This window comes from Heptranchias perlo, chromosome 17 (assembly GCF_035084215.1).
Source record: "Heptranchias perlo isolate sHepPer1 chromosome 17, sHepPer1.hap1, whole genome shotgun sequence".
Classification (NCBI taxonomy): Eukaryota; Metazoa; Chordata; class Chondrichthyes; order Hexanchiformes; family Hexanchidae; genus Heptranchias; species Heptranchias perlo.
In genome coordinates, this window is record NC_090341.1 from 44,321,958 (window position 1) to 44,349,708 (window position 27,751).

A 27,751-nucleotide genomic window follows, 5' to 3' on the forward strand; every position below is an offset into this window, starting at 1 on the left:
TTTACTAATCGCAAACTATATGTTAACGGTAGAGTTCTCCTCCCTCTTCAAAAAAGCCGCCTTCCACCTTAGATGCATTAAAATAAGGGTAATTGTCTTTCAGGTTAAATATTCTCTCCAAGACAGCAACAAAATGGCAATTCAAATATCTCCTCCCTGACAGGAACTACATTCACTTCTACAGGTTCAACAGTTGCCTTGCGGAGTCTTGTCAAGTTGGCCACCTGGCCAGAGATGATTCTCTCAAAAGACATATGAAACAAGCCCCTTTTCCAACTGGCTACAATTGAGATCAACACGATTAATGTCCTTCCCCCTTCTGATGTTGATCCTGCCCCTAGAACACAACTCGTTACTGCTCAGGGCTCAGAGTAAGCGTGCCTCAATTATCAGGGAATTTTCTCAGACCAGCTGGGATGTCCGGGGGGGTTCAGGGCCTGGATAGATAACATTCTGTAACACATCAGTGCTAAAAAAGCCGTGCCATCAAGCCATTCTCTTTCTCTGCCATCCCACCCTTAAACTAGATCCAGGGTGAAAAGAAGTTCCGTTTCCTTTTAATTCCAAACATACCGTACAGGAACATCTCTGGCTTTCAGTGCTCGATAGAATTCGAGGCCTTGGGTGGGATGAACCCGTTTGTCTTTCTCGCCCAGCATGATTAACACTGGAGTCTTTACCTGCAGGAAGCAGAAAGTTATTTCTCACGTGGAATAGGAAAGTGAGGGAAACAAAGTTAAGGTAGAGTCAGCCTTACACCTCAACTGCTGATATCCCAAGCCACAACAGAAGGAAGTCACATCTCTAAAAGAGGCTGTGTAATGCGCCTTGTATGATGTATACACACCACTTGTGATTTTGGCAAAGTAACATGGTTTAATCTTTCATAACCAACTGGCAATCTGTGTATGCACTAGGTACACAGAATATGGCTCACCCGATACACAGACACATCGAGTTACATCGAGTCTACAGCACAGAAATAGGTAATTCGGCCCAAATGATCTAATACGGTGTTTATGCTCCACACGAGCTTCCTCCCACCCCTCTTCATCTAACCCTATCAGCACATCCTTCTATTCCTTTCTCCCTCATGTGATTATCTAGCTTCCGCTTAAATGCATCGATGTTATTTGCCTCAACTAATCCTTGTGGTAGCGTGTTCCACATTCTTACCACTCTTTGGTAAAGAAGTTTCTCCTTTATTCCCACTTGGATTTATTAGTGACTATCTTATATTTATGACCTCTAGTTTCGGACTCCTCCACAAGCAGAAACATATTCTCTACCCTGTCAAATCCTTTCATTATCTTAAAGACCTCTATCAGGTCACTCCACAGCCTTCTCTTTTCTAGAGAAAAAAGCCCCAGCCTGTTCAGCCTTTCCTGATAAGGATATCCTCTGAGTTCTGGTATCATCCTTGTCAATCTTTTTTGCACCTTCTCCAATGCCTCTATATCCTTTTTATAATATGGAGATCAGAACTGTGCACAGTACTCCAAGTGTGGTCTAACCAAGGTTCTATACAAGTTTAACATAACTTCTCTGCTTTTCAATTCTATCCCTCTAGAAATCAACCCCAGCGCTTGGTTTGCCTTTTTTTAAAATGGCCTTATTAACCTGCGTCACTACTTTTAGTGATTTGTGAATGTGTACCCCTGGATCTCTTTGCTCGTCTACCCCATCTAGACTCTTATCCAAGCAGTATGTGGCCGCTTTATTCTTCCTACCAAATGCACCACCTCACACTTATCTATATTTAGAGTAATTATTTTTCAGAAGGATAGGTTGCAATTTTCAACTAAATGACGAGAGCAAACAGCATGCATCGTTAGAGAACACAGGAGGGAATAGCAAACAAGCAATAAATAAGTACTATTATTACTGCAAGTCCATGGGCACAGGCACTTTCTGGGGATTAGGAAATGTGATTAAGGTGGCTTTAAAAAAAAAGGATCTATTGGAAGAGCAGCAAATAATAAATTGAACGTTGTACAAAAAATTTCTAATTTAGGAGCCATGTGTCAAAAATGTAAAGGGAAGGATGGCAGAAGAGAAGAACTAGGGGACAGTTCCTCTTCACTTGTGTGACCTGGGTTTGAACCCAGCCCAGACTGGTGGGATGAAAGTTTCCCCTCTGCAGGGTGTAATGATTCTTAGTGATATAAGTTTATCCCGTGTCTTCTAGCAACTAATGGGCACAGGCCCAGAACACAAAACTGCCCATAATTTGGAAATCTCATTCAGCAGCTACAGGAATGCCAAATAGGAAAATAAAAGAGCCACACAAGCATTGAAGACACTATTCCAAATCGGCACATTCTTGGATAGAAGGATCTTTATTCTCAACCTAGCCTGTGCTGTCCTGCCCTGATAGTGCTTGAATACTGGTTAAAAGTGGAAAAGTGCTCATTTCCACTTTTCACCGACATCCCTCATATTGATATGCCCCCAAAAACATCAATGGTTTTATCAGTTTCAATTTGTAAATATAAGATGTGAAAATGTAATTCTGATTTCATTTAGTCAAGAGTATCGAACACACATGGTACAGAAAGAACAATTACAAACTGCTTACTTGAGAAGCATATGCGATTGGTGATTTGTTCAACATTGCTTCCAACAAAGGAGGAGTTGGAAGCTGATCAGCTGTGTACTCAAAACCAGCCTCCACTGTACACCTGAAAAACATAAGATAGCTCCAGAGGTTTTGTATTGGTTCAGCACACCTACATTTGAATATAGTCTACTCATAATTCAAAGCCGCTAAATTTAAATGATCTGATAATGCAAATTTTGCTGCACTAAATTCCCACGATGTTATAACATTTGTGTCGCTTAATCCAAATTATTGAGTAATTCCAATTTTTTAAGCTCAAAGCTGACTTTAAATTATCAGAAGTAAAATAAGGTACTCATGCACTCTAGATGTATTTTTGCTGTTTAACTACTAATCATAAAAAAAAATAAAAAGTACAAGATGAAAATATGAGCAGAATGGGGCACTTTAAAACGGGACTGAAATATATCTCTGCAGCCGGATCTAATTAACCCCTATCCCCTAACCTCGCTTCATCTGAATTCACTTGGCCTTAAGTTCCCATGTGCAACACCACGGAGATCGACTCGTATATGTTGTAAATTTTGTGTAAGCAAACCACATAACAACTGCATGTATTAACTAAATGTAAAGTGTGGGGGAAAAATAAAATCAAACTTTTGTTTATAGAGTTTTGTTGTTAATGTTGTAATTCTGTTTAAATAATGAAAATTGCTCCTTTTTCAAATGTTTTGAAGAAACAAAACTTCAACAAAAACATAATATATTATGAAAAAGGCATTCTCCCTCTCTCCTTAAAGTTAGTACTCACCAGTCTGGGATATCTGTTGTTCCTAGCATGGAAGCGATGTTAATGACAGGGTTTCTGGTCACACAGGCTGTGTAAAATTCAGGGTACTGTCCAATCAGGTGACCAGCAAGAAAACCTCCATGTGAGCCACCAATTACGAAAACCTTAGCAGTATCAGCAAACCTTTCTTTCAACACATGTTCTGCTGAAAACTGAAACAAAAGTGAGTGTTTTAACTTTTGATTACACTGAATAACAGAAAGCAATGATCACAAATGATCCCTTTAATTTTAATTTATGCTTTGTTACAACAGCAGGAAGGCTGCATATTAAAGAGGATAAAAAAAAGAGGATTCTTGCGCAGAAATATAATTGTCTCTCTGAAAACCATCCCTAAACAGTTGAGAAAAAGCAGACCAATCGTAGGACAAGGCCCAAATCAATCCTGTAGGAATGCACACTACAGCTTTGATTTACACTTCCTTTCAGTCTCCTTCAGGGGAATTTTAACCGCGACTGCAAACTGGCTCCAACAAGTCCACTTCAGGGTTTTATGATGATGCACTGGATGAGGTCACGTTCCCAATTAGTGCCAGCAGGCATGTATTTACCGATCGCGGGGCGGGGGGGATGAGAACTCGGCGATGAAGGGGAGGGGAGAAATTGAAGACGGGGGGGGGGGGGGGGGGGGCAGGGGAGGTGAGAACTTGAAGGGGGGGGAGGCGAGAACTCGCCAATCACGGGGGGGAGGAGGGGGGGATATGGGAACTCGGCAATTGCGGGGGGTGGGGAGGTACGAACGTGGGGGAGGTCGAAAGTTGCCGATGGGGGGAGAGGGGGGGGGGGAGGGGGGAGGGAGAGGGGGGAAGGCCCACCGTGGGGGAACCGATGGTGGCACGTAAGCTTGTTGGGCCTGGAGGAAACACTCCTGCTCCTCCTGGTCCACACCCATTTAACATCATTAAAAGACGTTAAGTAGCATTCCTTAACTCAGAGATAATTAATAAATTTTAAATTTAACACCTCCAGGACTCGGGGCTCGTGAATCTCGCCAGGTAAAAGGAGATGAGAAGGGCCGGTACATTCAGGTAAGTGCCTCTATTGCACTGGTTGTGGGCCAGGAGGAGCAGGAGTGTTTCGTCCAGGCCCAACAAGCTCACCTGCCACCGCCGGTCCCCCACCCGGCCGGCCTCCCCCCCAACCAATCGCCAATTTTATACCTCCCCCACATTCTCATCCCCCCACCGTGATAGTCGAGTTCTCACCTCCCCCCCACCCCGTGATAGTCGAGTTCTCACCTCCCCCCCACCCCGTGATCGTCGAGTTCTCACCTCCCCCCCACCCCGTGATCGTCGAGTTCTCACCTCCCCCCCACCCCGTGATCGTCGAGTTCTCACCTCCCCCCCCACCCCGTGATCGTCGAGTTCTCACCTCCCCCCCACCCCGTGATCGTCGAGTTCTCACCTCCCCCCCCACCCCGTGATCGTCGAGTTCTCACCTCCCCCCCACCCCGTGATCGTCGAGTTCTCACCTCCCCCCCACCCCGTGATCGTCGAGTTCTCACCTCCCCCCACCCCATGATCGTCGAGTTCTCACCTCCCCCCCACCCCGTGATCGTCGAGTTCCCACCTCCCCCCACCCCGCGATCGTCGAGTTCCCACCTGCCCCCACCCCGCGATCGTCGAGTTCCCACCTGCCCCCACCCCGCGATCGTCGAGTTCCCACCTCCCCGCGATCGTCGAGTTCCCACCTCCCCCCGATCGGCGAGTTCCCACCTCCCCCCGATCCCGCGATCACCGAGTTCTCACCTCCCCCCGATCGCCGAGTTCCCACCTCCCCCCGATCCCGCGATCACCGAGTTCTCACCTCCCCCGTGATCACCGAGTTCTCACCTCCCCCCGTGATCGCCGAGTTCTCACCTCCCCCCGTGATCGCCGAGTTCTCACCTCCCCCCGTGATCGCCGAGTTCTCACCTCCCCCCGTGATCGCCGAGTTCTCACCTCCCCCCGTGATCACCGAGTTCTCACCTCCCCCCGTGATCACCGAGTTCTCACCTCCCCCCGTGATCACCGAGTTCTAATTCCCCCCCTCCCCTCAACCATGATCGCCAAGTTCTCATCTCCCTCCCCCTTCCCACCCACCCCCCCACTGCGATCGCCCCTAACCCATCCAGCCCCTGAAGACAGTGATCTCTCCCTGTCTGTTTTCCCACCCAAAAGGCTCTCTCAAATCATGCCCCATGATTCTCAACAAAATTCTCAATGCAACCTTTGCATTCAAGAAGAAACTAAATGATATTGGTCTTTTAAACAAAAACTGCTTTTCTATTGGGTGAAAGAAATCAAGTACTAAAGTCATGTCTGCACAGAATTAGGTGTCTAATCCCAGGCTCAATATCCAAGCTATGTAGCTTCCTTACTTCAACCTTATCCACACCTTCCATTATTTTAAAAAAGCTGCATCATGTCTCCTCTCATGTCTTCTTTTCCCCAATGAGTACGTCACTTCATGAATTAGACCCCTAATCCCTGTAATCATCTTGATTACTCTTCTCTGAACCATTTCTAATTTATCTGCATCTTTTTTATGAGGTAGGGTGACCAAAAACTATATGCGTTCATCCATTTGTCTGCTTCACCATTTATCTGTACAATATCAATAGCATTTTCTGACTTGTAATGCAATGCCCTCCAAATGCATTTCAGTTCCCGATAGACTGATAACTACTGCACATTGACCAGATGCTTGTAGGGTATGGTTAATGATCACTGCCAACTCTTTTTCTGCCTCTGTCTACGGAGATCCTCTCACGTTATACATTTTTTCAGATGCATTGCTGTATATTTATCCACATTAAAATCCTTCTTCAATATTTATCCATCTGCTTAACTGATCCAAGTTTCTCTAAAGATAATCTCCTTTCTATTCGTTTATTGCTCATATGGTTTTATGTCATCAGCAAATTTAATGCTAATATACTAGATACCCTGTTCCATCTCATTCGCAAACATTACGAACAGAGAAGCCTTAGAACAGATCCTGTGGAACACCACTGGCTACTTTTTCCCCACAGCAGTTTTGCTTATCACATAAGAACATAAGAAATAAGAGCAGGAGTAGGCCAATTGGCCCCTCGAGCCTGCTCCGCCATTCAATAAGATCATGGCTGATCTGATCCTAACCTCAAATCTAAATTCATGTCCAATTTCCTGCCCGCTCCCCGTAACCCCTAATTCCCTTTACTTCTAGGAAACTGTCTATTTCTGTTTTAAATTTATTTAATGATGTAGCTTCCACAGCTTCCTGGGGCAGCAAATTCCACAGACCTACTACCCTCTGAGTGAAGAAGTTTCTCCTCATCTCAGTTTTGAAAGAGCAGCCCCTTATTCTAAGATTATGCCCCCTAGTTCTAGTTTCACCCATCCTTGGGAACATCCTTACCGCATCCACCCGATCAAGCCCCTTCACAATCTTATATGTTTCAATAAGATCGCCTCTCATTCTTCTGAACTCCAATGAGTAGAGTCCCAATCTACTCAACCTCTCCTCATATGTCCGCCCCCTCATCCCCGGGATTAACCGAGTGAACCTTCTTTGTACTGCCTCAAGAGCAAGTATGTCTTTTCTTAAGTATGGACACCAAAACTGTATGCAGTATTCCAGGTGCGGTCTCACCAATACCTTATATAACTGCAGCAATACCTCCCTGTTTTTATATTCTATCCCCCGAGCAATAAAAGCCAACATTCCGTTGGCCTTCTTGATCACCTGCTGCACCTGCATACTAACTTTTTGATTTTCTTGCACTAGGACCCCCAGATCCCTTTGTACTGTAGTACTTTCCAGTTTCTCGCCATTAAGATAATAACTTGCTCTCTGATTTTTCCTGCCAAAGTGCATAACCTCACATTTTCCAATATTGTATTGCATCGCATCTGCCAAATCTCCGCCCACTCACCCAGCCTGTCTATATCCCCTTGTAGGTTTTTTTATGTCCTCCTCACTCCCTACTTTCCCTCCCATCTTTGTATCATCTGCAAACTTCTTCTGCAATCACCCCTTCTATCTTTTTGTCATCTATTCCACGAAGCTTAATTTTCTCTATTGTGAGGACCTTGGTTGACTGCCTTTTGAAAATGAAAGCAAACACCATCTGCCAGATTACCTTCATCCACCAACTACTTGCTCAAGAAAAGTCCAGTAAATTTGCAAGGAATTACATAGCTCTAAAACAATGCTGACAGGTGCCTACGATTCTTGTTCTCTTTAGATGTACATTTACAGTGTCCCATAGGATGCTCTCAAACATTTTTGTCCCAATATGAATGTTAGGCTAACTGGTCAATAATTACTCCTTTTTAAAAAATATATTGGGACTATATTTGTTATTCTCCGGTCCTCCGTCCCAGAGAATAACAAATAAAAAAATAAATACAGATCCTGTATTTATAGAGCTCTGAAAAATATCAACCAAAACATCACTAGTTTCCTCCTTTATTTCCTTGAGGATTCTAGGATACATTCCATTTGATCCTTTTCTATATGTTATGGATTAGTCAGCTCCATTTCTTGCGACTGCTATTTTTCTAGTCCTTCATTGTAAAGACTGATGTAAGGAATACATTCAATATATCACTAGATTATTACAGATCAGGGAGGTCTTTCAGTCCACCTTTGTTCATCCATCCAAAAAGACGGTACAACTTTGACATAGGAATATTTAATTGGTTCTTAAATGATTTCAGGCTCCTCACTTCCACTACTCTCTCCATGTGTCCATTATAGGTACTGATCATTCCGTGTGAAGAACAATTTCAGGATATCAGTTCTAAATTTGTCTTTTACTAATTTGAACCTGTGTTCCCTTGACATACTCTCACAATTTAGTTTGAAGTCATTTTCCAGATTTACTTTTTCTGTACTGTTTACTGTCTTGTATATCTCAAAAGGATCACCTCTCAGATGCCTCTTTCAAGGCTGAAAAGCCAACTTTACCCATTTTCTTCACAAATCAGGCTTGTAACATTAGGAATCAGCTTTGTGATTCTCCTCTGTACTGCCTTCAGTGCTTAAGTTTCTTTGCTGTGTCTTAGTGACCAGAACTGGACACAGTGCTCAAGGTGCAATCTGACCAGAGCACTATATGGTTTGAGCATGATTTCCTTTAACTTGTACTCTACTGCTTTGGTTATATAGTTGAACATTTTATTAGCCTTGACGATTGCTGCTCTGCAGTGGTTGGTTTTCCTGCAATAGCGGCCGCTCTTCATCCACGAGTCTAGACAGAGGGTATTAACGGCTGATCAACAATGCGGCCTATAACAGCTAAGCTTGTTCCTGTCCTCGCTTGATGCCAACACACACATTTCAGCAATAGTCACTGGATAGCGATCAGGAGTGAGAACCATCGCTGATTCCCACCTCCTTAATGAAGGGGCGGTGAGGTAAACTATTGCGCTCCATCTCTGCCCTAGCTAAGTTGAGTTGTATTAGATCAGATCAGGAATCAAACCGGGACCTTTTGATGTGTGCAGAACAGAGACATTATAACATTGGTGGACCTTTGTTTGCTTTTCTGAAGCCAAAATATGCTAAGTGGGTGAAATTCAGCATTGCAATGTTTGCTAGAGTTCACACATTATGAATGCATCAAGCACAGTATGAAGACATTAACAAAATTTGACAGCGTTGATGCTTGATTAGATAGAAAAATGTTGTTCAATAGATATTTTAATATAAACATATTTAAGCATTGTTTTTACTGCTCAAGAAATTGACTTAAAGAAAAGATAAATTTGTGATTTTGTACTTTTGAAAAATCAATTACAAGAACTGCTTTGGTGGTGATCAATGACATTATGCTGACATTATGCTTATTTCCTGTTGAGAATGGTTGAATGTTTTAATGATTTCAAATACAGTTTATGGATCATTTAACCTCGAGATGTTCATTTCTTGTTTATTTTATCCACATATAAGCTTCCATTTAGAAAAATGAAAGTAATATTAAAAAAACACGCACCTGTTATGAATATACAATTAATCTGATTTATTGTAGTGGCTAAATAAGGAATGGTCAACCCACAAGATTTTTCTTGTGTAATTTTTAAATTTTTTTTTTATTCGTTCACGGGATGTGGGCGTCGCTGGCAAGGCCGGCATTTATTGCCCATCCCTAATTGCCCTCGAGAAGGTGGTGGTGAGCCGCCTTCTTGAACCGCTGCAGTCAATGTGGTGACGGTTCTCCCACAATGCTGTTAGGAAGGGAGTTCCAGGATTTTGACCCAGCGACAATGAAGGAACGACGATATATTTCCAAGTCGGGATGGTGTGTGACTTGGAGGGGAACGTGCAGGTGGTGTTGTTCCCATGCGCCTGCTGCCCTTGTCCTTCTAGGTGGTAGAGGTCGCGAGTTTGGGAGGTGCTGTCGAAGAAGCCTTGGCGAGTTGCTGCAGTGCATCCTGTGGATGGTGCACACTGCGCCGGTGGTGAAGGGAGTGAATGTTTAGGGTGGTGGATGGGGTGCCAATCAAGCGGGCTGCTTTATCTTGGATGGTGTCGAGCTTCTTGAGTGTTGTTGGAGCTGCACTCATCCAGGCAAGTGGAGAGTATTCCATCACACTCCTGACTTGTGCCTTGTAGATGGTGGAAAGGCTTTGGGGAGTCAGGAGGTGAGTCACTCGCCGCAGAATACCCAGCCTCTGACCTGCTCTCGTAGCCACAGTATTTATATGGCTGGTCCAGTTAAGTTTCTGGTCAATGGTGACCCCCAGGATGTTGATGGTGGGGATTCGGCGATGGTAATGCCGTTGAATGTCAAGGGGAGGTGGTTAGACTCTCTCTTGTTGGAGATGGTCATTGCCTGGCACTTATCTGGCGCGAATGTTACTTGCCACTTATGAGCCCAAGCCTGGATGTTGTCCAGGTCTTGCTGCATGCAGGCTCGGACTGCTTCATTATCTGAGGGGTTGCGAATGGAACTGAACACTGCAGTCATCAGCGAACATCCCCATTTCTGACCTTATGATGGAGGGAAGGTCATTGATGAAGCAGATGAAGATGGTTGGGCCAAGGACACTGCCCTGAGGAACTCCTGCAGCAATGCCCTGGGGCTGAGATGACTGGCCTCCAACAACCACTACCATCTTCCTTTGTGCCAGGTATGACTCCAGCCACTGGAGAGTTTTCCCCCTGATTCCCATTGACTTCAATTTTACTAGGGCTCCTTGGTGCCACACTCGGTCAAATGCTGCCTTGATGTCAAGGGCAGTCACTCTCACCTCACCTCTGGAATTCAGCTCTTTTGTCCATGTTTGGACCAAGGCTGTAATGAGGTCTGGAGCCGAGTGGTCCTGGCGGAACCCAAACTGAGCATCGGTGAGCAGGTTATTGGTGAGTAAGTGCCGCTTGATAGCACTGTCGACGACACCTTCCATCACTTTTCTGATGATTGAGAGTAGACTGATGGGGCGGTAATTGGCCGGATTGGATTTGTCCTGCTTTTTGTGGACAGGACATACCTGGGCAATTTTCCACATTGTCGGGTGGATGCCAGTGTTGTAGCTGTACTGGAACAGCTTGGCTAGAGGCGCAGCTAGTTCTGGAGCACAAGTCTTCAGCACTACAGCTGGGATGTTGTCGGGGCCCATAGCCTTTGCTGTATCCAGTGCACTCAGCCGTTTCTTGATATCACGTGGAGTGAATCGAATTGGCCGAAGACTGGCTTCCGTGATGGTGGGGATATCGGGAGGAGGCTGAGATGGATTATCCACTCGGCACTTCTGGCTGAAGATGGTTGCAAACGCTTCAGCCTTGTCTTTTGCACTCACGTGCTGGACTCCGCCATCATTGAGAATGGGGATGTTTGCAGAGCCTCCTCCTCCCGTTAGTTGTTTAATTGTCCACCACCATTCACGACTGGATGTGGCAGGACTGCAGAGCTTTGATCTGATCCGTTTGTTGTGGAATCGCTTAGCTCTGTATCGCATGTTGCTTCTGCTGTTTAGCATGCATGTAGTCCTGAGTTGTAGCTTCACCAGGTTGGCACCTCATTTTTAGGTACGCCTGGTGCTGCTCCTGGCATGCTCTTCTACACTCCTCATTGAACCAGGGTTGATCCCCTGGCTTGTTGGTAATGGTAGAGTGAGGAATATGCCGGGCCATGAGGTTACAGATTGTGCTGGAATACAATTCTGCTGCTGCTGATGGCCCACAGCGCCTCATGGATGCCCAGTTTTGAGCTGCTAGATCTGTTCTGAATCTATCCCATTTAGCACGATGGCAGTGCCACACAACACGTTGGATGGTGTCCTCAGTGCGAAGACGGGATTTCATCTCCACGAGGACTGTGCGGTGGTCACTCCTACCAATACTGTCATGGACAGATGCATTTGCGACAGGTAGATTGGTGAGGATGAAGTCAAGTAAGTTTTTCCCTCGTGTTGGTTCGCTCACCACCTGCCGCAGGCCCAGTCTGGCAGCTATGTCCTTCAGGACTCGGCCAGCTCGGTCAGTAGTGGTGCTACCGAGCCACTCTTGGTGATGGACATTGAAGTCCCCCACCCAGAGTACATTTTGTGCCCTTGCTACCCTCAGTGCTTCCTCCAAGTGGTGTTCAACATGGAGGAGGACTGATTCATCAGCTGAGGGAGGACGGTAGGTGGTAATCAGCAGGAGGTTTCCTTGCCCATGTTTGACCTGATGCCATGAGATTTCATGGGGTCCAGAGTCAATGTTGAGGACTCCCAGGGCCACTCCCTCCTGACTGTATATCACTGTACTGCCACCTCTGGTGGGTCTGTCCTGCCGGTGGGACAGGACATACCCAGGGATGGTGATGGAAGAGTCTGGGACGTTGGCTGAAAGATATGATTCTGTGAGTATGGCTCTCCCAATTTTGGCACAAGTCCCCAGATGTTAGTAAGGAGGACCTTGCAGGGTCGACTGGGCTTGGTGTTTTGCCGTTGTCGTGTCCGGTGCCTCGTGGTCCGATGCCGGATGGTCCGTCTGGTTTTATTCTTATGACTTTTCGTAGCGAGATTTTACAACTGAGTGGCTTGCTAGGCCATTTCAGAGGACAATTAAGAATCAACCACATTGCTGTGGGTCTGGAGTCACATATAGGCCAGACCGGGTAAGGGCGGCAGGCTTCCTTCCCTAAAGGACATTAGTGAACCAGATGGGTTTTTACGACAATCCGGTAGTTTCATGGCCATCATTACTGATACTAGTATTTTAATTCCAGATTTTTATTTAATTAATTGAATTTAATTAATTAATTGAATTTAAATTCGCCAGCTGCCGTGGCGGGATTTGAACTCATGACTCTGGATTTAGTCCAGGCCTCTGGATTACTAGCCCAGTAACATAACCACTATGCTACCGTACCCCTTTTCATAGCCCACATTGTGGAATTTTCCACCTCTCTAGGACTCTCTAGTGATAACGCTCCTCATGTGGAGCTTTTAAAGAACATAAAGGCTTGTACAATTAATGACTAATTAGCTAGCTGGACTAAAATCTGTCTTAGCAATAGAACGCAGATGATGATAAATGAACACATCTGGGGCAAATGATTAGTACAATATGGCAGGGATGAGCTCTGGGTCTGTGTTGGGAACTCTCATATTATATCATCTGGTCACGGGAATAGGGGAAGTAATATCAAAATTTGCTGATGATACTGTTGATATGTGGGCAAACTCAGCAGTAAGGTTCCATAAATAGCAAATGAAATAAATAACCAGTTAAACTGTTTTTAGTTGTATTGATTGAGGGATAATTGATGAGCAGGACACTGGGAGAACCCCCTGCTCTTTGTATAATGCCATGGGGTCTTTCAAACCACAAGAACAGGTAGCCTTGGTTTAATGCCACATCTGAAAGACAGCACCTCAACAATGTAGCATTCCCACACCAATGCACCCAAGTGCGAACTCGAGTCTTGGAATGGGTAGTTGGAAATTCGGTTAGATAGTTCTAGCTTAGGTGGGAGACCCAAGACTGGGACAGACACAGCAGGCAATGGACTCCTTCTATACCAGAATTTCTATAATTTTATGAACTGGGATAAATCTCAAGGCCAGTGGATTATACAGTAAACCAAAATAGGTCATTAGAACCATGCATAACTCATCTGTAAAGATAGATTTTGAATTCTGGGTATCCTAGTGCAAAGGAAAACGTCAGAGAGATGACTCTTGTGACTTGGAGATCAAGTTTAAAGACAGTATTCCAAATAGAATGCAAAATCTCCCCCATTAATGCTCAAGAAAATGAGTTTCTTCCTGTAAGTGCGCTTATCTTCATACATTCCTCCCACAGCCAAGTTATAGTGCTAAAAATTAATGAAACTCAGCAAGTGAGTTTGAGTAACAGGTGGTCCTGAGACTCAAACCAGTAAATAATTTTCAGCTTTAGAGTCATCTGCTCAAACATTATTTGCTGGGCGCTCCACTATGCAAAGATTCTGACACCAGCAGCTTTGCTTGATTGGGACATAAGCAACAAACAACTCTGATGGTAAACAAACTTTCATTTATTCCCAATAGCCAGGCCAAAGCTGTCCTTTGTGAATTGCAGTATGGTTCATTAATTTTCCAAGAATAGTGCTCTAGCATCAATGTATGCATAAATTATTTGAACTGATCAGTTTGTTACCTGCACATCTTTCACATCTTGGCTTCCTACATTCCCAGGCAGAGAGCAGATACTGTCCTGTCCAAAGCCAATGGAGCCTCTGTAGTTTACTGCAAAACAGTGTCAGTGAGCGTTACATTATTCTGAACAGTAGAGATAAAAAGGTAATCTGGAAATCAAATAAAAACAAGTGCTGGAAGTGCACACCACCCTCCCAGCACCAGTTAAGAGAAAGGACCTATGTTTTGAGGGGAGAAGCTTCATCGGAATCAATGTGGGGGCGGGGGGGCACCAGCCGAAATGAAAACCTATCTTTTCGGATAGATAGATCTACTGTGTATTTCCAACATTTTCTGTTTTTACTCTAACAATGCTGGATTCAGGGCCACCCTACAAGCCCAGTAAAGCAATTCATTCTACAAAGAAAATACATTACTCTGACACAATGGGTCACAAGGGAGATTTTTCAATATTAACTCATTCATTATACAATGAACAGTAATGTGGTTTACGGTCACTGAAATCCACCGAGCATAGATGCAGTAAACATGGTTATGCTCTTCTTCACTGCATTGTCGGACACTTGCCATCAATCCCACTCCAGCTCCTAACTCTGAAGTACTGCACTTTTAATCTAAAAGGACTCGAGCCTCTATTGGTATTGAACTTTTTCAGTCGAGAACCTAAAGGTACTTCGGTTACTAGTCAATGCAATGGTAGCCAGCTGAAGACTGACCTTCCAGATAAGTCCCGAAATAGGTATTTTCCATTTCAAGGATAGGAGGTGGGCTATTTTGAAGTAAAAGCACTCTTCTCTGCACCCCACACCAGAAAAGTGCACTCCTTCAAAGAAACAAGGGAAAACTGGTATGTTTACAAAGATTGTATACAAATAATCAAGAAAAATGCTTTACATTTGATCAAACACCTCACTTACGCATTACCTGCTTTGCTGTAATATCCCTTTTTAAACCCATTTTCTTAGGTATACCTCCACCACAGGATACTCCAATCCCAGGAGACCAATCAAGTGTTCTGATCCCAGCTGTTCTTCAAAGGTCACTAGGTGAGCATGAGTAATGTGGTTAACTTGCCTATTCAATTTTTCCATCCTTATATGTGAGAAAATGTCTCTTCTTGACTCAGCACCACCCCAGCTAAGATTGGGAAGATGGTTTACAATTTGCCATTGGAATATGATCTCAGCATTTGTAGTTTGGTCCTGTACATTACTTACTGAGTAGCACAGCGAATCCCAGCCTGCAGAGAGTAACAGGGTACAGCATCCATTCTGCCATGAAAACAGAGTGTGGTCCACCTATACAACAAAATACCAAGTGTCAGACAGCACCAATAGCTCTTCATGCAGTGCTCTGATCCTGTTTCTCTATTCTTTGGGTGGAGGGGCGGGGGAGGAGAGGACAGAGGGGATTGGAAATGTCCAAAGTAGCTTACAGACCAGTGCCAGCATATACAGGTCTAACTTGGTTGCCTTTATTCAGTACGGCTTGATACTGGTACCTTCCAAAGGACAGCAGTAAGAGTTAAACCTCTGGTGTTAAGTACAAAAAAGATACAATTTGACAGTTCATTGTCATCCAACGGAACCTTACAAAGAAATGACTTGGCACAGACTTGGAATAAACTACAACCTTACCATTTCAAGCAGAACTGGCTCTAAAGGGGACACTTCCTTTGAGTAACAAAAAACAAATTAAAACCTGGCTTTATTGATTCTCTGTGACATTTTACTCAATTTTCATTTCCTTTGCACCAGATTCAACTTACTAACCAACTCCAAACTATTCAGTCATCCTATTTTTAACACTGACAGTCAGGATGTATAAAATTGGAAATTATGTGTACTGCTGAAGACTGCTAGCTAATAAGGTTAAAATCTAGCAGACATAAACCAAATAGTCGCCTTAAAATTATATTTAAACAAACAAAATACTCAATGATGTTTGGAATGAACCTAGGAAACAAACAAGGAAATGCAAGGGGAAAATCACAAATATTGGAAATATGAAAGCAAAAACAGAAAATGCTGCTATTACAGAATAGGCCAGTTAGTATTTGAAAAAGAAAGATAGATTGTTTCAAGAGGAACCCTTCATCAGGTTCCTGCTAGAAGTGTTAGCTTTTCTTCCTCTTTCAGATGCTGACAGACTTGTGTATTTCCAGCATTTTCCCTTTTTATGCTGATGGTGGAGAGAAAAAAAAAATCAGCATCTTGCAAGAAGCAAAGATAAAGATGGGCTGAGTACCCTTCATCATCAGTAAATATCTTATGATCTTGTACGGATTGTTAAAATCCACAGTATAATCTTTATGTCAGTGTAGTGGCCTGTGTGGCATAATGGATAAAATGTCAGACTTTGAATAGCACATGAGCAGGTATCAGAAGAATGCAACTAAGTACCAGCATGGTTGTTTCACCAGTGCAGACTCAATAGGCCAAATAGCTTTTCTCTGTGCTGTAATGATCTATGATTCACAAGCTTGAATGTAGCCATCCTTTCCTAGCTTATTTTTTTCATGTGAACAGTGGTGGCAAGGGCAACTCCTCTCCAGGCTCTGCTCAGCTGGACGTAGATGCTGAACTGCGGGGGCCATTCTTTAAAAGGAGAATGATAGAGGGACAGCAGCACATTTGCGAGGTACTGGAACAGGTGCCACGTACACTGTCCACAATAGCCCAGAGGATGGAGGAGTCCAACTCCTGCATTAGTGGAATGGTGGCACAGGTACGGGAGAGAATCTCAGATAGTGTCGCAGGGACATGAGCAACTGTCTGAGATAGTGTCGCGGGTAACTGCTGAAATGTCTGAGATAGTGTCGCAGGTAAGTGTGGGAATGTCTGCGATGGAGAGAAGGCTAGCCTCCGTTGAGCTTCAAGCACGGCTCAGAAACGAGTCCATTCAGGCCCTGACAACGGCCGTGCCGACTCGGGGTGAACATTCTGCCGCCTAAACAGGCTGACAGTTACTTTAGAAGTGGTCTTACAAGGCACCACACATGTCCTTCAAACTGTTGTCCAGCAGGGCGGCAGGAGTGATGCGGGCCTGGCTCAGGAGAGGGATGATGGCGAAAGGGGACATGGAAATGGGGACGCCACTCAAAGCGCTCCAACGTCTCACCCGTTGCCCCCCTCTCAACCAGTACCCACAATGCCGCCTCCTCTCCAGGTGGCTGAGTCAGGCCCTGCACAGTCTGGAACAGTCTTTGGAAGAGCCCTCATGGGCTCCAAAACCCAGAGGGCGTAGGCCGAAAGCATCTAAGCAGTCCAACCATGGACATGAACAACCTGCCACTACCTCTGCTGCAGCGATAGGGGATACATCATATAGAAGCAGCAGAGAGAGAAAGGCTAAGAATTTGTGATCATGAAGGGTATGCACAAGGGTGTCTGACAGACTGTCCTGTTTCTCATTTATATTTGGTTTCTGTTAAAGTCACATTAAATATTATCATTCTCACCACTACTGCCACGTTTTGCCCATTTTTGAATGGCTTTTGTGATAGCGCCCTTTCATGTGCTTCACCATGAACAGCGACACTTGATGCCACCCAGTGGGTCACATTACAGTGGATGTATGTGTAGTTGCAGGACTGTTTTGTGCGGGGGTGCCTGGTGTTGCCGCTGGTCTTTCCAGGTGGTGTGAGGACTGGACTCTACTCACTTTCTGGTCTTAATGAGAACTGTTCTCATATGAGTGACTCCCTAGCCTCATGAGCAGCCAGGTGAGCCACTGCTCTGCCCATGGGATCATCCTCCTCCTCCTCCTCCTCCTCCTGAATGTGGATGGCAGATGTGGATGGTGGATGAGGGCATGGGACCTCATCAACCGGTACTCCTCTCTGTTGCGCCATGTTGTGCAGGACACAACACACTACTATAATGACATCCACTCTCGCTGGTGTGTATTGAAGCACTCCCCCAGAACGATCGAGGCACCAAAATCGCATCTTCAGCAACCCTATTGCATGTTCAATTATAGACCTGATGGCAATGTGGCTGTCATTGTATCAACGCTGTTGCTCGCTGATGGGGTTCCTCAGAGGTGTCATGAGCCACGTATGCATAGGGTATCCCTTGTCCCCCAGGAGCCAGCCCTTAAGGGTGTTCGGTGCATGCAAGAGGCCTGGGATTTTGGATTCCTTCAGAATGAATGAATCATGGCAGCTGCCAGGGAATCTGGCGCACATGTGAAGAAATCTTTTGCGGTGGTCACAAATGAGCTGTGCGTTGATGGAGTGATACCCCTTTCTGTTGATGAACAGTCCTGGCTTGTGTGGAGGTGCTCAGATTGCTATATCCGTGCAATTGATTGTACCCACTACACGTGGGAAGCCAGCCACGGAGCGGAATCCCGCTGCCCTCTCCGTCTGGCTGAGGTCGTTCCTGGGGAAGTTGAAGTAGTGCAAGCCATCGGTGACCTGCCTGATGCACCTGTGTGTAGATGACTGAGAGACCCTGGCAATGTCACCGGTTGCACCCTGGAATGATCCGGAGGTGAAGAAGTTGAGGGCAGTGGTCACTTTAATTGCGATGGGTAATGAGATGCCGCCAGGCCCAGCCGGGAGCAGCTCAGCATGAAGGAGGCTGCATATGTCTGCCACCACCTGGTGACTCACTCTCACCTCCGTATGCACTGGCCCTCAGAGAGGTCCAGAAAACTGAGCCTCGGTCTGTAGACCCTCTGATGAGGGTAATGCCTCCTGCAACGTCACTCCTCTCTTGTTGCCCTCTCTGCTCTTGTGCAGGTGCCCATGGCGCAGCACTGTATTGTGCAGCTCCAAGTGGCAGAAGTGCACACCGTGCCTGCTGAGGATGGTGATGTTGTTCGTCCTCGGATGTAGCGGTGAATGTAGCCATCGCACCCCCTATACTAATGGGGTCAGTTTGAGGGGGTCTGAAAAGTTGGTAAATATGTGTAAACAGAACAATGCTGAGTGGAAACCAAGAATTTTCAGTCTAAACCACAAAGATCCCCCAGCCAAAAGTTTATTTGAGAGAACTGAGTGCCCTGCTGCAATAACTCACCTTTTATCCTCATCTGTCAAACAGGGATTTAAATGTCCAAATGGCTACCAGCTGAAACACGACTCCTTCACCATGGTGCGTTTCACACAGCATGGGAACACACTGAGGCAGTGTTGAAACCACTTGCCAGCATAATTAATTACATTCATGCACATTTCAAGTACTTCAAGTACTTGAATTGTAGGTTTAAATATAATCCCGCCGGCTTTAATTGACTTCCGGCACCCAGATGACTCTGGGTCATATGCGTTCTTCAGCGTGTTGGAGCCGGGATTCCTGCCCGATCCAGAAGATCCCGATTTTCTTTGCCCCCCCGGCCCCCAACGCACCGGACTTCTGTTTTAAAATTGAGCTCCTGAACTCTGAAAAATTGGACACTATAAACAGCGGAAGAGAAAGTTTCCAGTGGCTGCTCATAACAGGTCTGTGTTGGGAGGCAGGTCCGATTCAATCACAACTATTATTTAAAAGCAATTAGGTTACATTATAAAAACCAAACGTCAGTCATTACTGCACAGTGGTGAGATAATACCAGAGGAAGAGCTTCTCAGGCATTGATTAGTAACAGTCAGTTTCAATGCCTCTTTAATTTCATATTTGCAGATGACACGAAACTCGGAAATGTAGTAAACAATGTGGAAGATAGTAACAGACTTCAGGAGGACATAAACAGACTGGTGAAATGGGTAGACACATGGCAGATGAAATTTAATGCAGAGAAGTGTGAAGTGATACATTTTGGTAGGAAGAATGAGGATAGGCAATATAAACTAAATGGTACAATTTTAAAGGGGGTACAGGAACAGAGAGACCTGGGGGTGTATGTACACAAATCTTTGAAGGTGGCAGGACAAGTTGAGAAGGCTATTAAAAAAGCAGATGGGACCCTGGGCTTTATTAATAGAAGGAAGGAGAAAATCTCCGAAAGCTTGTGAATTTAAAATAAAATTGCTGGACTATAACTTGGTGTTGTAAAATTGTTTACAATTTATTAATAGAGGCACAGAGTACAAAAGCAAGGAATTTAAACTCAACCTTTATAAAAACCTGGTTATGCTTCAGCTGGAATATTGTGTTCAATTCAGGGCACCACATTTTAGGAAGGATGTCATGGCCTTAGAGAGGGTGCAGAAGAGATTTACTAGAATGGTACCAGGGATGAGGGACTTCAGTTATGTGGAGCGACTGGAGAAGCTAGGGTTGTTCTCCTTACAACAGAGAAGGTTAAGGGGAGATTTGATAGAAGTGTTCAAAATCATGAAGGGTTTTGATACAGTAAATAAGGAGAAACTGGTTCCAGTGGCAGAAGGGTCGGTAACCAGAGGACACAGATTTAAGGTGATCAGCAAAAGAGCCAGAGGCAACATGATGAAATGTTTTTTTTAGGCAGCGAGTTGTAATGATCTGGAATGCACTGCCTGGAAGTGGGATGGTTGCAGACTCAATAGTAACTTTCAAAAGGGAATTGGATAAATACTTGAGGGGAAAAAATTTACAGCGCTATAGGGAAAGAGCAGGTGAATGGGACTAATTGGAAAGCTCTTTCAAAGATGGGCTGAATGGCCTCCTCCTGTGCTGTACCTACTATGATATGTCTAACTCACACAATACAGTCCCATTTCAGATTACTCACTACAGTGCGTTCTATAATCACTTTAACTCACCATGCGGCCAAACAACCATCGGAGGTGGGGCACCTTCCTTCCTTTCTCCCGGCATTAACAGAATACCTTCAAAATCCATCGCAGCTGAATGAAAAGGAAAGAAACAATTGAAACGGAAGGTACAACAGTACATATCCAGCAGCACCAGAAATCATACCAGCAGAATCAGCTGCCTCTCCCGCAACAGGTTAACCCGACAGGGTACAGACAAAAACACAGCTGCTCTGATACTTCAAATTAAAACAAGGCCAATCACATAGTTGAAATTGGGACTCATCTGCTGATGCCAGGTTAACATAGAAAAATTTTGAGTTTCTGAAGGGAAACTGAACTTGCACAACAAATTGGAAGCAAATACTTGGGGCAGAAAAAAACAAAATGCTACCAATCGAAACACAATTTCTACCATCAGAAAGCAACCCAGGCTCAATACCACACGTACAAGTATTTAACAAAACAATGGGATTAAATTGGATAACCCCTGAAAACAGGCACGGTGATCACTGTATGCGCTGCTTAACCTGTGCTCGTTCATTGCGTTGCATCAGCAGCGGACCCGATATCGCAAGTGGCTAGCGCTACTTAAAGGCAGCCTGCACCTCTTAAGGGGGAGGTGCATTGTGGCTGCAAAAAATGGTAGGAGTCATTTGAAAACTGAATCTGTGCTGTGATACTTTGAGGAATGGCTGAACATGCAAGAGAGCATTCACCAAGGTATTCTGATAATGCACTGGAGGCCTTGGTGCAAGAGGCAGAGAGAAGGAGAGATATCCTGTATCTGCAGGGGGTGGGGGGGGGCAGAAGGCCCTTGAAACATTTGCTCAGGAGGCATTGGAAGGAAGCAGCAGTGGAGGTCAATGCCAGGAGCATTGCAGGAAGAAGTTTAATGATCTGATACAAGTTGTCAAGGTGAGTGAGTTCAATCTTCAAATGGCACATCCTACCAACTGCACCACTAGCCTCATCCACTACTCAATTCACTACACCCCCATCACCCACCTACCAACAATCTCTATCAAATCAGTTCTCAACCCTTCAATTCATATGCTTTATCTCACCCTCACACACTTAACACTGTTGCAAGCCTTACCCACAACTCACACACACTGGCAGCTATTCAACCCTGACAGCCACATCACCCAAACATATATGCAGAACACTCACTGACACACTTCCCTCTTTCTTGCAGGAGAAAGTAGAACACAACAGGAGGCAGCAGCTGGCCATCATGGGAAGGGGCATCACTGAGGCCATGGCCACTGGCGGCACTGGAGAGATCTTCCCTCTTCTCCCTCATCCCACAATCTCTTCTAACTCACAAGCTTTAGATGGTGTAAGCACGCATTTCCTACTTTCTCCTCTCCCCTCACCACAACCCAACCCTTGTCCCTTTTTTAATTTCAGATACCCAAGAACTGGAACTTTCCTGGTCAGAGAAGGAAGAGGAAGAAGACAATAATGATGAAGAGACACCATCATTCAATCTCACAGTCGCAACCACTAGCGCAGAGACTGCGCATACTTTAGAGGATTGGATAGAGGAGGGATCTGCACGTGGTGAGATACCGGCACAAGTGCGCAGGAGCCAGGTTTGGGGGGGGGGGGGGCGGGGGAGGATACCGCAGGTGCCAGCTTGCCGGAGGGCGAGGTTGCACACTAGTTCTGCTCCAGAGGAGTCAGATGAGGATTTGGATGGCCCGGGCTATAGAAGGCGGCTGATGGGCATACACAGCCAAATGCTTGGTGCACTGCAAAGCCTGCCAGAAAGCCTGCGCACAATGTCAAGGGGCATGGAGGAGTCCACCTCCAACTGGGCACAGGGCTTTGCGCAGAGTATGGAGCCCATCCTTTCCAACGTGGAACGGGTGGTCACCTCCATCAGCACACCTGTGGAACCCACCATGATGCAGCGTCTGATGACCGATGTCACAGCTTCCATTACAGCACAAACAGCTTCCATCGAAGCTCTGACTGCAGCCTTGCAAGCTCAGAATACTGCCATCATGGCTCTGGATACCACTGAGCCACTGAACCATTTAAGGGGGTTTCAGGGCGTCACAGTAGTCCAGCAATCTGATCTCCAACAGATCACCAGGATTGCTGAGGCGCCACCCCAGCAGAGTGGCAGTGGCTCCATGGAACAGAAACCTGCTGTCCTCTCAGGATAACAGCAGTCCTGTACCCACCCTTGCCACTCTACCAGTGCCCTTTCTATTGCCTGTCAGCCAGCCAGCCCAGACTGCTGCAGCCCAGTCTGAGATGGTGCAGTCTGAAGCCGGGCCCTCTAGGCCCAAAGCTGCTCAAGGTCGACCTTCAAGGCCATCTGCACTCTTCTCCATTGAAGGTCAGCAGCTTTCCACCTCCCATGCTGCAGCCACTGGGGAAGCGCCTCGTAGGAGCACTAGGAAAGGTAAAGGCACACGAATAACAGGCACTAAGGGAATGCACAAGGGTGAATAGTCTCATTTTGTGTGCATTATTTAATGATTGCAATGATAAATTTAGATTTGAATTTGCATTTGGTAGTGGTTTGTAGTTCTGCAGTAAACTGAGGGAGGAACCAATAAGTGTTGTCAGAAAGAGGGCGATGTGATGGTCAATGAAAGAAGAAAGGTAAGGAGTGTGGGATTGTTGGCGAATGTGTAGTTCAGGTTACTGGTATCGCTCATGAATAATCGTTACGTAGAGCCCTAGCAGAAAGGGACTGTCTATGCTGTACTCTCCCTTCCTCTACTTCCTCTTGCACTTCCTCCTCGTGCTCCTGCTCCTCAGCTTCTTGCCTGATAGGTGATGACAAGGGCTGTTCCCCCATAATGGCCAGGTTGTGCAGCATACAGCATACTATGACAAATCTCAATACCCGCTCAGCTGAGTACTGCAGGGCTCCTCCAGAGCAATCCAGGTAGCGGAAGCGTTGCTTGAGGACACCGATGGTCTGATCTATAATGTTCCTTGTGGCAGCATGGCTCTCATTGTAGGCCTGCTGTGCACATGTGCATGGGTTCCTGACCAGAATCATGATCTATGTCATGAGGGGATAACCCTTGTTGCCCAATAGCCAGCCTCTGACTTGTCATTCTGGTTCAAATACAGGTGGAATAGAGGACTGCCACAGAATGAACAAATCATGACTGCTGCCAGGATAGTGGGCATTGACCTTCATGATGCGCTGCCTGTGGTCACAAACCAGCTGCACATTGAGGGAGTGGAATCCCTTTCTGTCGATGAATAGGGCCGAGTTCAGATGAGAAGCACGCAGGGCAATATGCACGCAATCAATGGTACCTTGTACCGTGGGGAAGCCTGTAATCCATGCAAAACCTCGTGCTTGCTCCTCCTGCTTGTCTTTGGCAAGAGGGAATCAGATGTATGTGTTTCTCATTGTACAGAGAGCCTCAGTGACCTCCCTTATACAACAGTGCTCTGCAAACTGTGAGATGTTGCTTATATCTCCAGCAGCAACCTGAATGGAGCCAGAAGCATCAAAATTAAGAGCCACGGTCACCTTGACAGCCACAGGCAATGATGTTCTTGCCCGGCTTTGAAGCTGCAGCAGTTGACAGATTTATGTAAGAACCCTCTTTTGTGAACCAAAGACGTCTCATGGACTGATCCTCATTGAAGTTGAGGTAAGAAAATTGCTCCCAAGACCCTCCTCGGATATGGCCTCCTGCTGAGTGCCCTGCTCCCCTTCCTCCCTCTTCTAGCGGCTTGTCCTGCTCTGCGTGGCCTCTCTTCATTCTCCCAGTCATGTTCAATTCCCAGAGGAAGCCCTACTAGTCCACCCATGTCTGGAAGCAACTTCTTTCAGCACAATATTTTAAATGACACAAAAAGGATTGCAAGACCAACCAGACCACTCCATGTAGAGTACAGAAACTTTAGACAAGTATAGGACACCTCCAAAATCGCATACAATTGCACCAGCAGTCAGAACAAATAATCCAGCAACTAACCTGTAAGTACTTCATGGTCCCTTTAAATAGCACTGGTGGGGGGCCCTTCATGCCATTTAACGTCGCGGTCAGCTGGCTAGAGTGTGGAGTTCCAAAATGGCAGCAGTGGCTTCAAATCAGCGTTGCACATTGATTCGCGTCATGATCTGCCTGCTCTACATGCTGCCGGCAGTCGTAGGCGTGCACAAGCCCCTTTACCAAGATGGCGTCCTGCGCACTTCCCGTCGGAAGTGTGCGTGTGCATCTTGGATCCCATTTTGAAACTGTAGGTGGCTGCGCAGTGTCTAAAAAACGGGCGTTAAGTGACCCAATTTAACCCCTTAGATCTTTTGTAATAGAGTTCGAGCACTTGCAAGGTTGAAATTTGAGAGAATAAAGAATAGTCCAATAGTTCTCTGGTTTTCCCAGATCTTAGCTAGCTAACGTCAGAAGTATCACACTTAGGCTAAATCTGACTGAATCCCAACTCATTTGCATTATCATGTGCGACTTATGTTGTACGATCCTTGGAACAGTACGACATTGGAGTTGCAGAACAATTGGCAGTCCTTCTCCTCTGCTTCACCACAAATGCCAGAAGGTGCTGAGTCACATACTAGTGATCCAGATGCTCACTCAATATTATTTTACAGCCCCAACTCCAATGGATAGTTAAGTCTCCCACCATTCTATGCAAGGAGTTCGTCGATCCTCTACTGATCTGCAGTATGCCATCGGAGACTCATATCATAGAATCATACAACACAGGAGGCTGTGCGACCCATTGTGCCTGTGCCGGCACGACTCCTGTATCAGTGTGGAGAGAAACCAAATAAAGGGCCAACTTTCCCAACAGTGGCCTCCTCCTGTCCGTAAATAAACAACATCAATTAAGTGCCAGAACTTTCATTTTCTTTCTCACCAGTTTCCTCCCACTTCTCCTGAAGGTGTTGACTCCCTGCTGAGATACAGCTCTACAGGTGCCATTTGGCCTCTGGTATCTTGCCAAAGTGGCTGTTATTCAAGCTGTGGAGATGCCGGTGATGGACTGGGGTTGACAATTGTAAACAATTTTACAACACCAAGTTATAGTCCAGCAATTTTATTTTAAATTCACAAGCTTTCGGAGGCTTCCCCCTTCGTCAGGTGAACGATGTGAAATGAAATCCTCGAAATGAAATCGCATTTATAATTCACAGAACAATGCTTGGTGAGTACAGACAGTTTTTTCAACTGCCCGTTGCCAAGGCAATCAGTGTGCAGACAGACAGGTGTTACCTGCCAGGTCTCACAGAATATACAAATCACCAAAAAAAAAACAACAAACAAAAAAAAAAGATGTGGAGATGCCGGTGATGGACTGGGGTTGACAATTGTAAACAATTTTACAACACCAAGTTATAGTCCAGCAATTTTATTTTAAATTCACAAGCTTTCGGAGATTTTCTCCTTCCTCAGGCAAATGTTTCAAGAGCTCCTTGAAGCCTACGCATTTATACATATTGAACAATACATGGTGTTTACAGACTGCCCCTGCAACTGCCCGTTGCCAAGGCAATCACCGTGTTCAGACAGAGAGGTGTCACCTGCAGAACCCCCGAATACACATTCAACAAAAAAACAAACAGGGAAAAAAACATTTTCTCCTTCCTGAGGAAGGAGAAAATCTCCGAAAGCTTGTGAATTTAAAATAAAATTGCTGGACTATAACTTGGTGTTGTAAAATTGTTTACAAAAAAAAAAGAGATAGAGAGGTAGAAACATAGAAAAGACAGCAACTGACCCGTTATATTAAAAACAGATAACATTTGTTCGCTGGTGGGGTAACGTGTAGCGTGACATGAACCCAAGATCCCGGTTGAGGCCGTCCTCATGGGTGCGGAACTTGGCTATCAATTTCTGCTCGACGACAACGCAAAATCGTCGAGCAGAAATTGATAGCCAAGTTCCGCACCCATGAGGACGGCCTCAACCGGGATCTTGGGTTCATGTCACGCTACACGTTACCCCACCAGCGAACAAATGTTATCTGTTTTTAATATAACGGGTCAGTTGCTGTCTTTTCTATGTTTCTACCTCTCTATCTCTGTTTTTTTTTTGTTTGTTGTTTTTTTTTTGGTGATTTGTATATTCTGTGAGACCTGGCAGGTAACACCTGTCTGTCTGCACACTGATTGCCTTGGCAACGGGCAGTTGAAAAAACTGTCTGTACTCACCAAGCATTGTTCTGTGAATTATAAATGCGATTTCATTTTGAGGATTTCATTTCACATCGTTCACCTGACGAAGGGGGAAGCCTCCGAAAGCTTGTGAATTTAAAATAAAATTGCTGGACTATAACTTGGTGTTGTAAAATTGTTTACAGTTATTCAAGCGTGAGCCTTGTCATTGAGTGTCGGCAGGGTTTTCAATTAAAGAAAGCATCAAAGACAAACCTGACATCAGAAATCCACATCAGTGCAGACGTTACTGGATAGTAATGAGGAGTGGGACCCTGACCAATGTGCCTTTCCCTAACTCAGCCCAGACCAGGAGTGAATCTGGGATCTTCTTCTCTGATATAACTTAACATAAGTTTTAATCGGACAGCCACCAACCAAAGCAGTTAGGAGAACCCAAAGGCACAGGGAGAAAAACAAGGAGTTAACAAAAAGAAGAGAAGACATGAGTGAAGAACAAAAGGAGACCCAAAGCTAGATAAATTACATTCAGTAATGAAATGGAAAACAAGTGTTGGAACACAGAGCCCTGTGCTGTAGCTTCTTCACTCCCTACTTACGGAATTTAGGATTCTCCTGTTCAAATGGAGGTGTAAAAGTCAGGATTTTCCACTCGATGCCTGGCAATGGTTCAGTTTCATCCAGTGCCACCCATGTGATCCCTCGCTCTTGGCCTGCAGCCGGCAGGAAACCCACTTTCTAATGGAATGAAACAACACCTTTTAAATCTTGCTGCTCTACATTCATTGATTATTTTCTTAAACACGCAGCATAAAAGTGGCCCAATGAATAATAAAGTAATTATTTCCTATAAAGTTCTAATGTGATTAGTGCAACCCAACTGTTGGTGGGGAGGGGGGGAATTCCATTAATTTTGCAGCCATTTTTAAAGATAAAG

At 45.3% G+C, this 27,751-nt stretch overlaps 1 protein-coding gene across 1 annotated transcript in view; it reads right to left on the minus strand.

Moving 5' to 3' along the window:
• The window catches only part of apeh (acylaminoacyl-peptide hydrolase), a 61,873-nt gene that overhangs the window by 3,317 nt on the left and 30,805 nt on the right, over positions 1-27,751 (minus strand). The window contains exons 15-21 of the mRNA XM_067998927.1: positions 27,414-27,552; positions 20,700-20,783; positions 15,226-15,306; positions 14,010-14,098; positions 3,372-3,562; positions 2,579-2,681; positions 574-680 (exon numbers count right to left, since the gene is read on the minus strand). Of these exons, the coding sequence (XP_067855028.1) occupies positions 574-680; positions 2,579-2,681; positions 3,372-3,562; positions 14,010-14,098; positions 15,226-15,306; positions 20,700-20,783; positions 27,414-27,552 (794 nt within the window). The remainder of the gene's footprint in view (positions 1-573; positions 681-2,578; positions 2,682-3,371; positions 3,563-14,009; positions 14,099-15,225; positions 15,307-20,699; positions 20,784-27,413; positions 27,553-27,751) is intronic.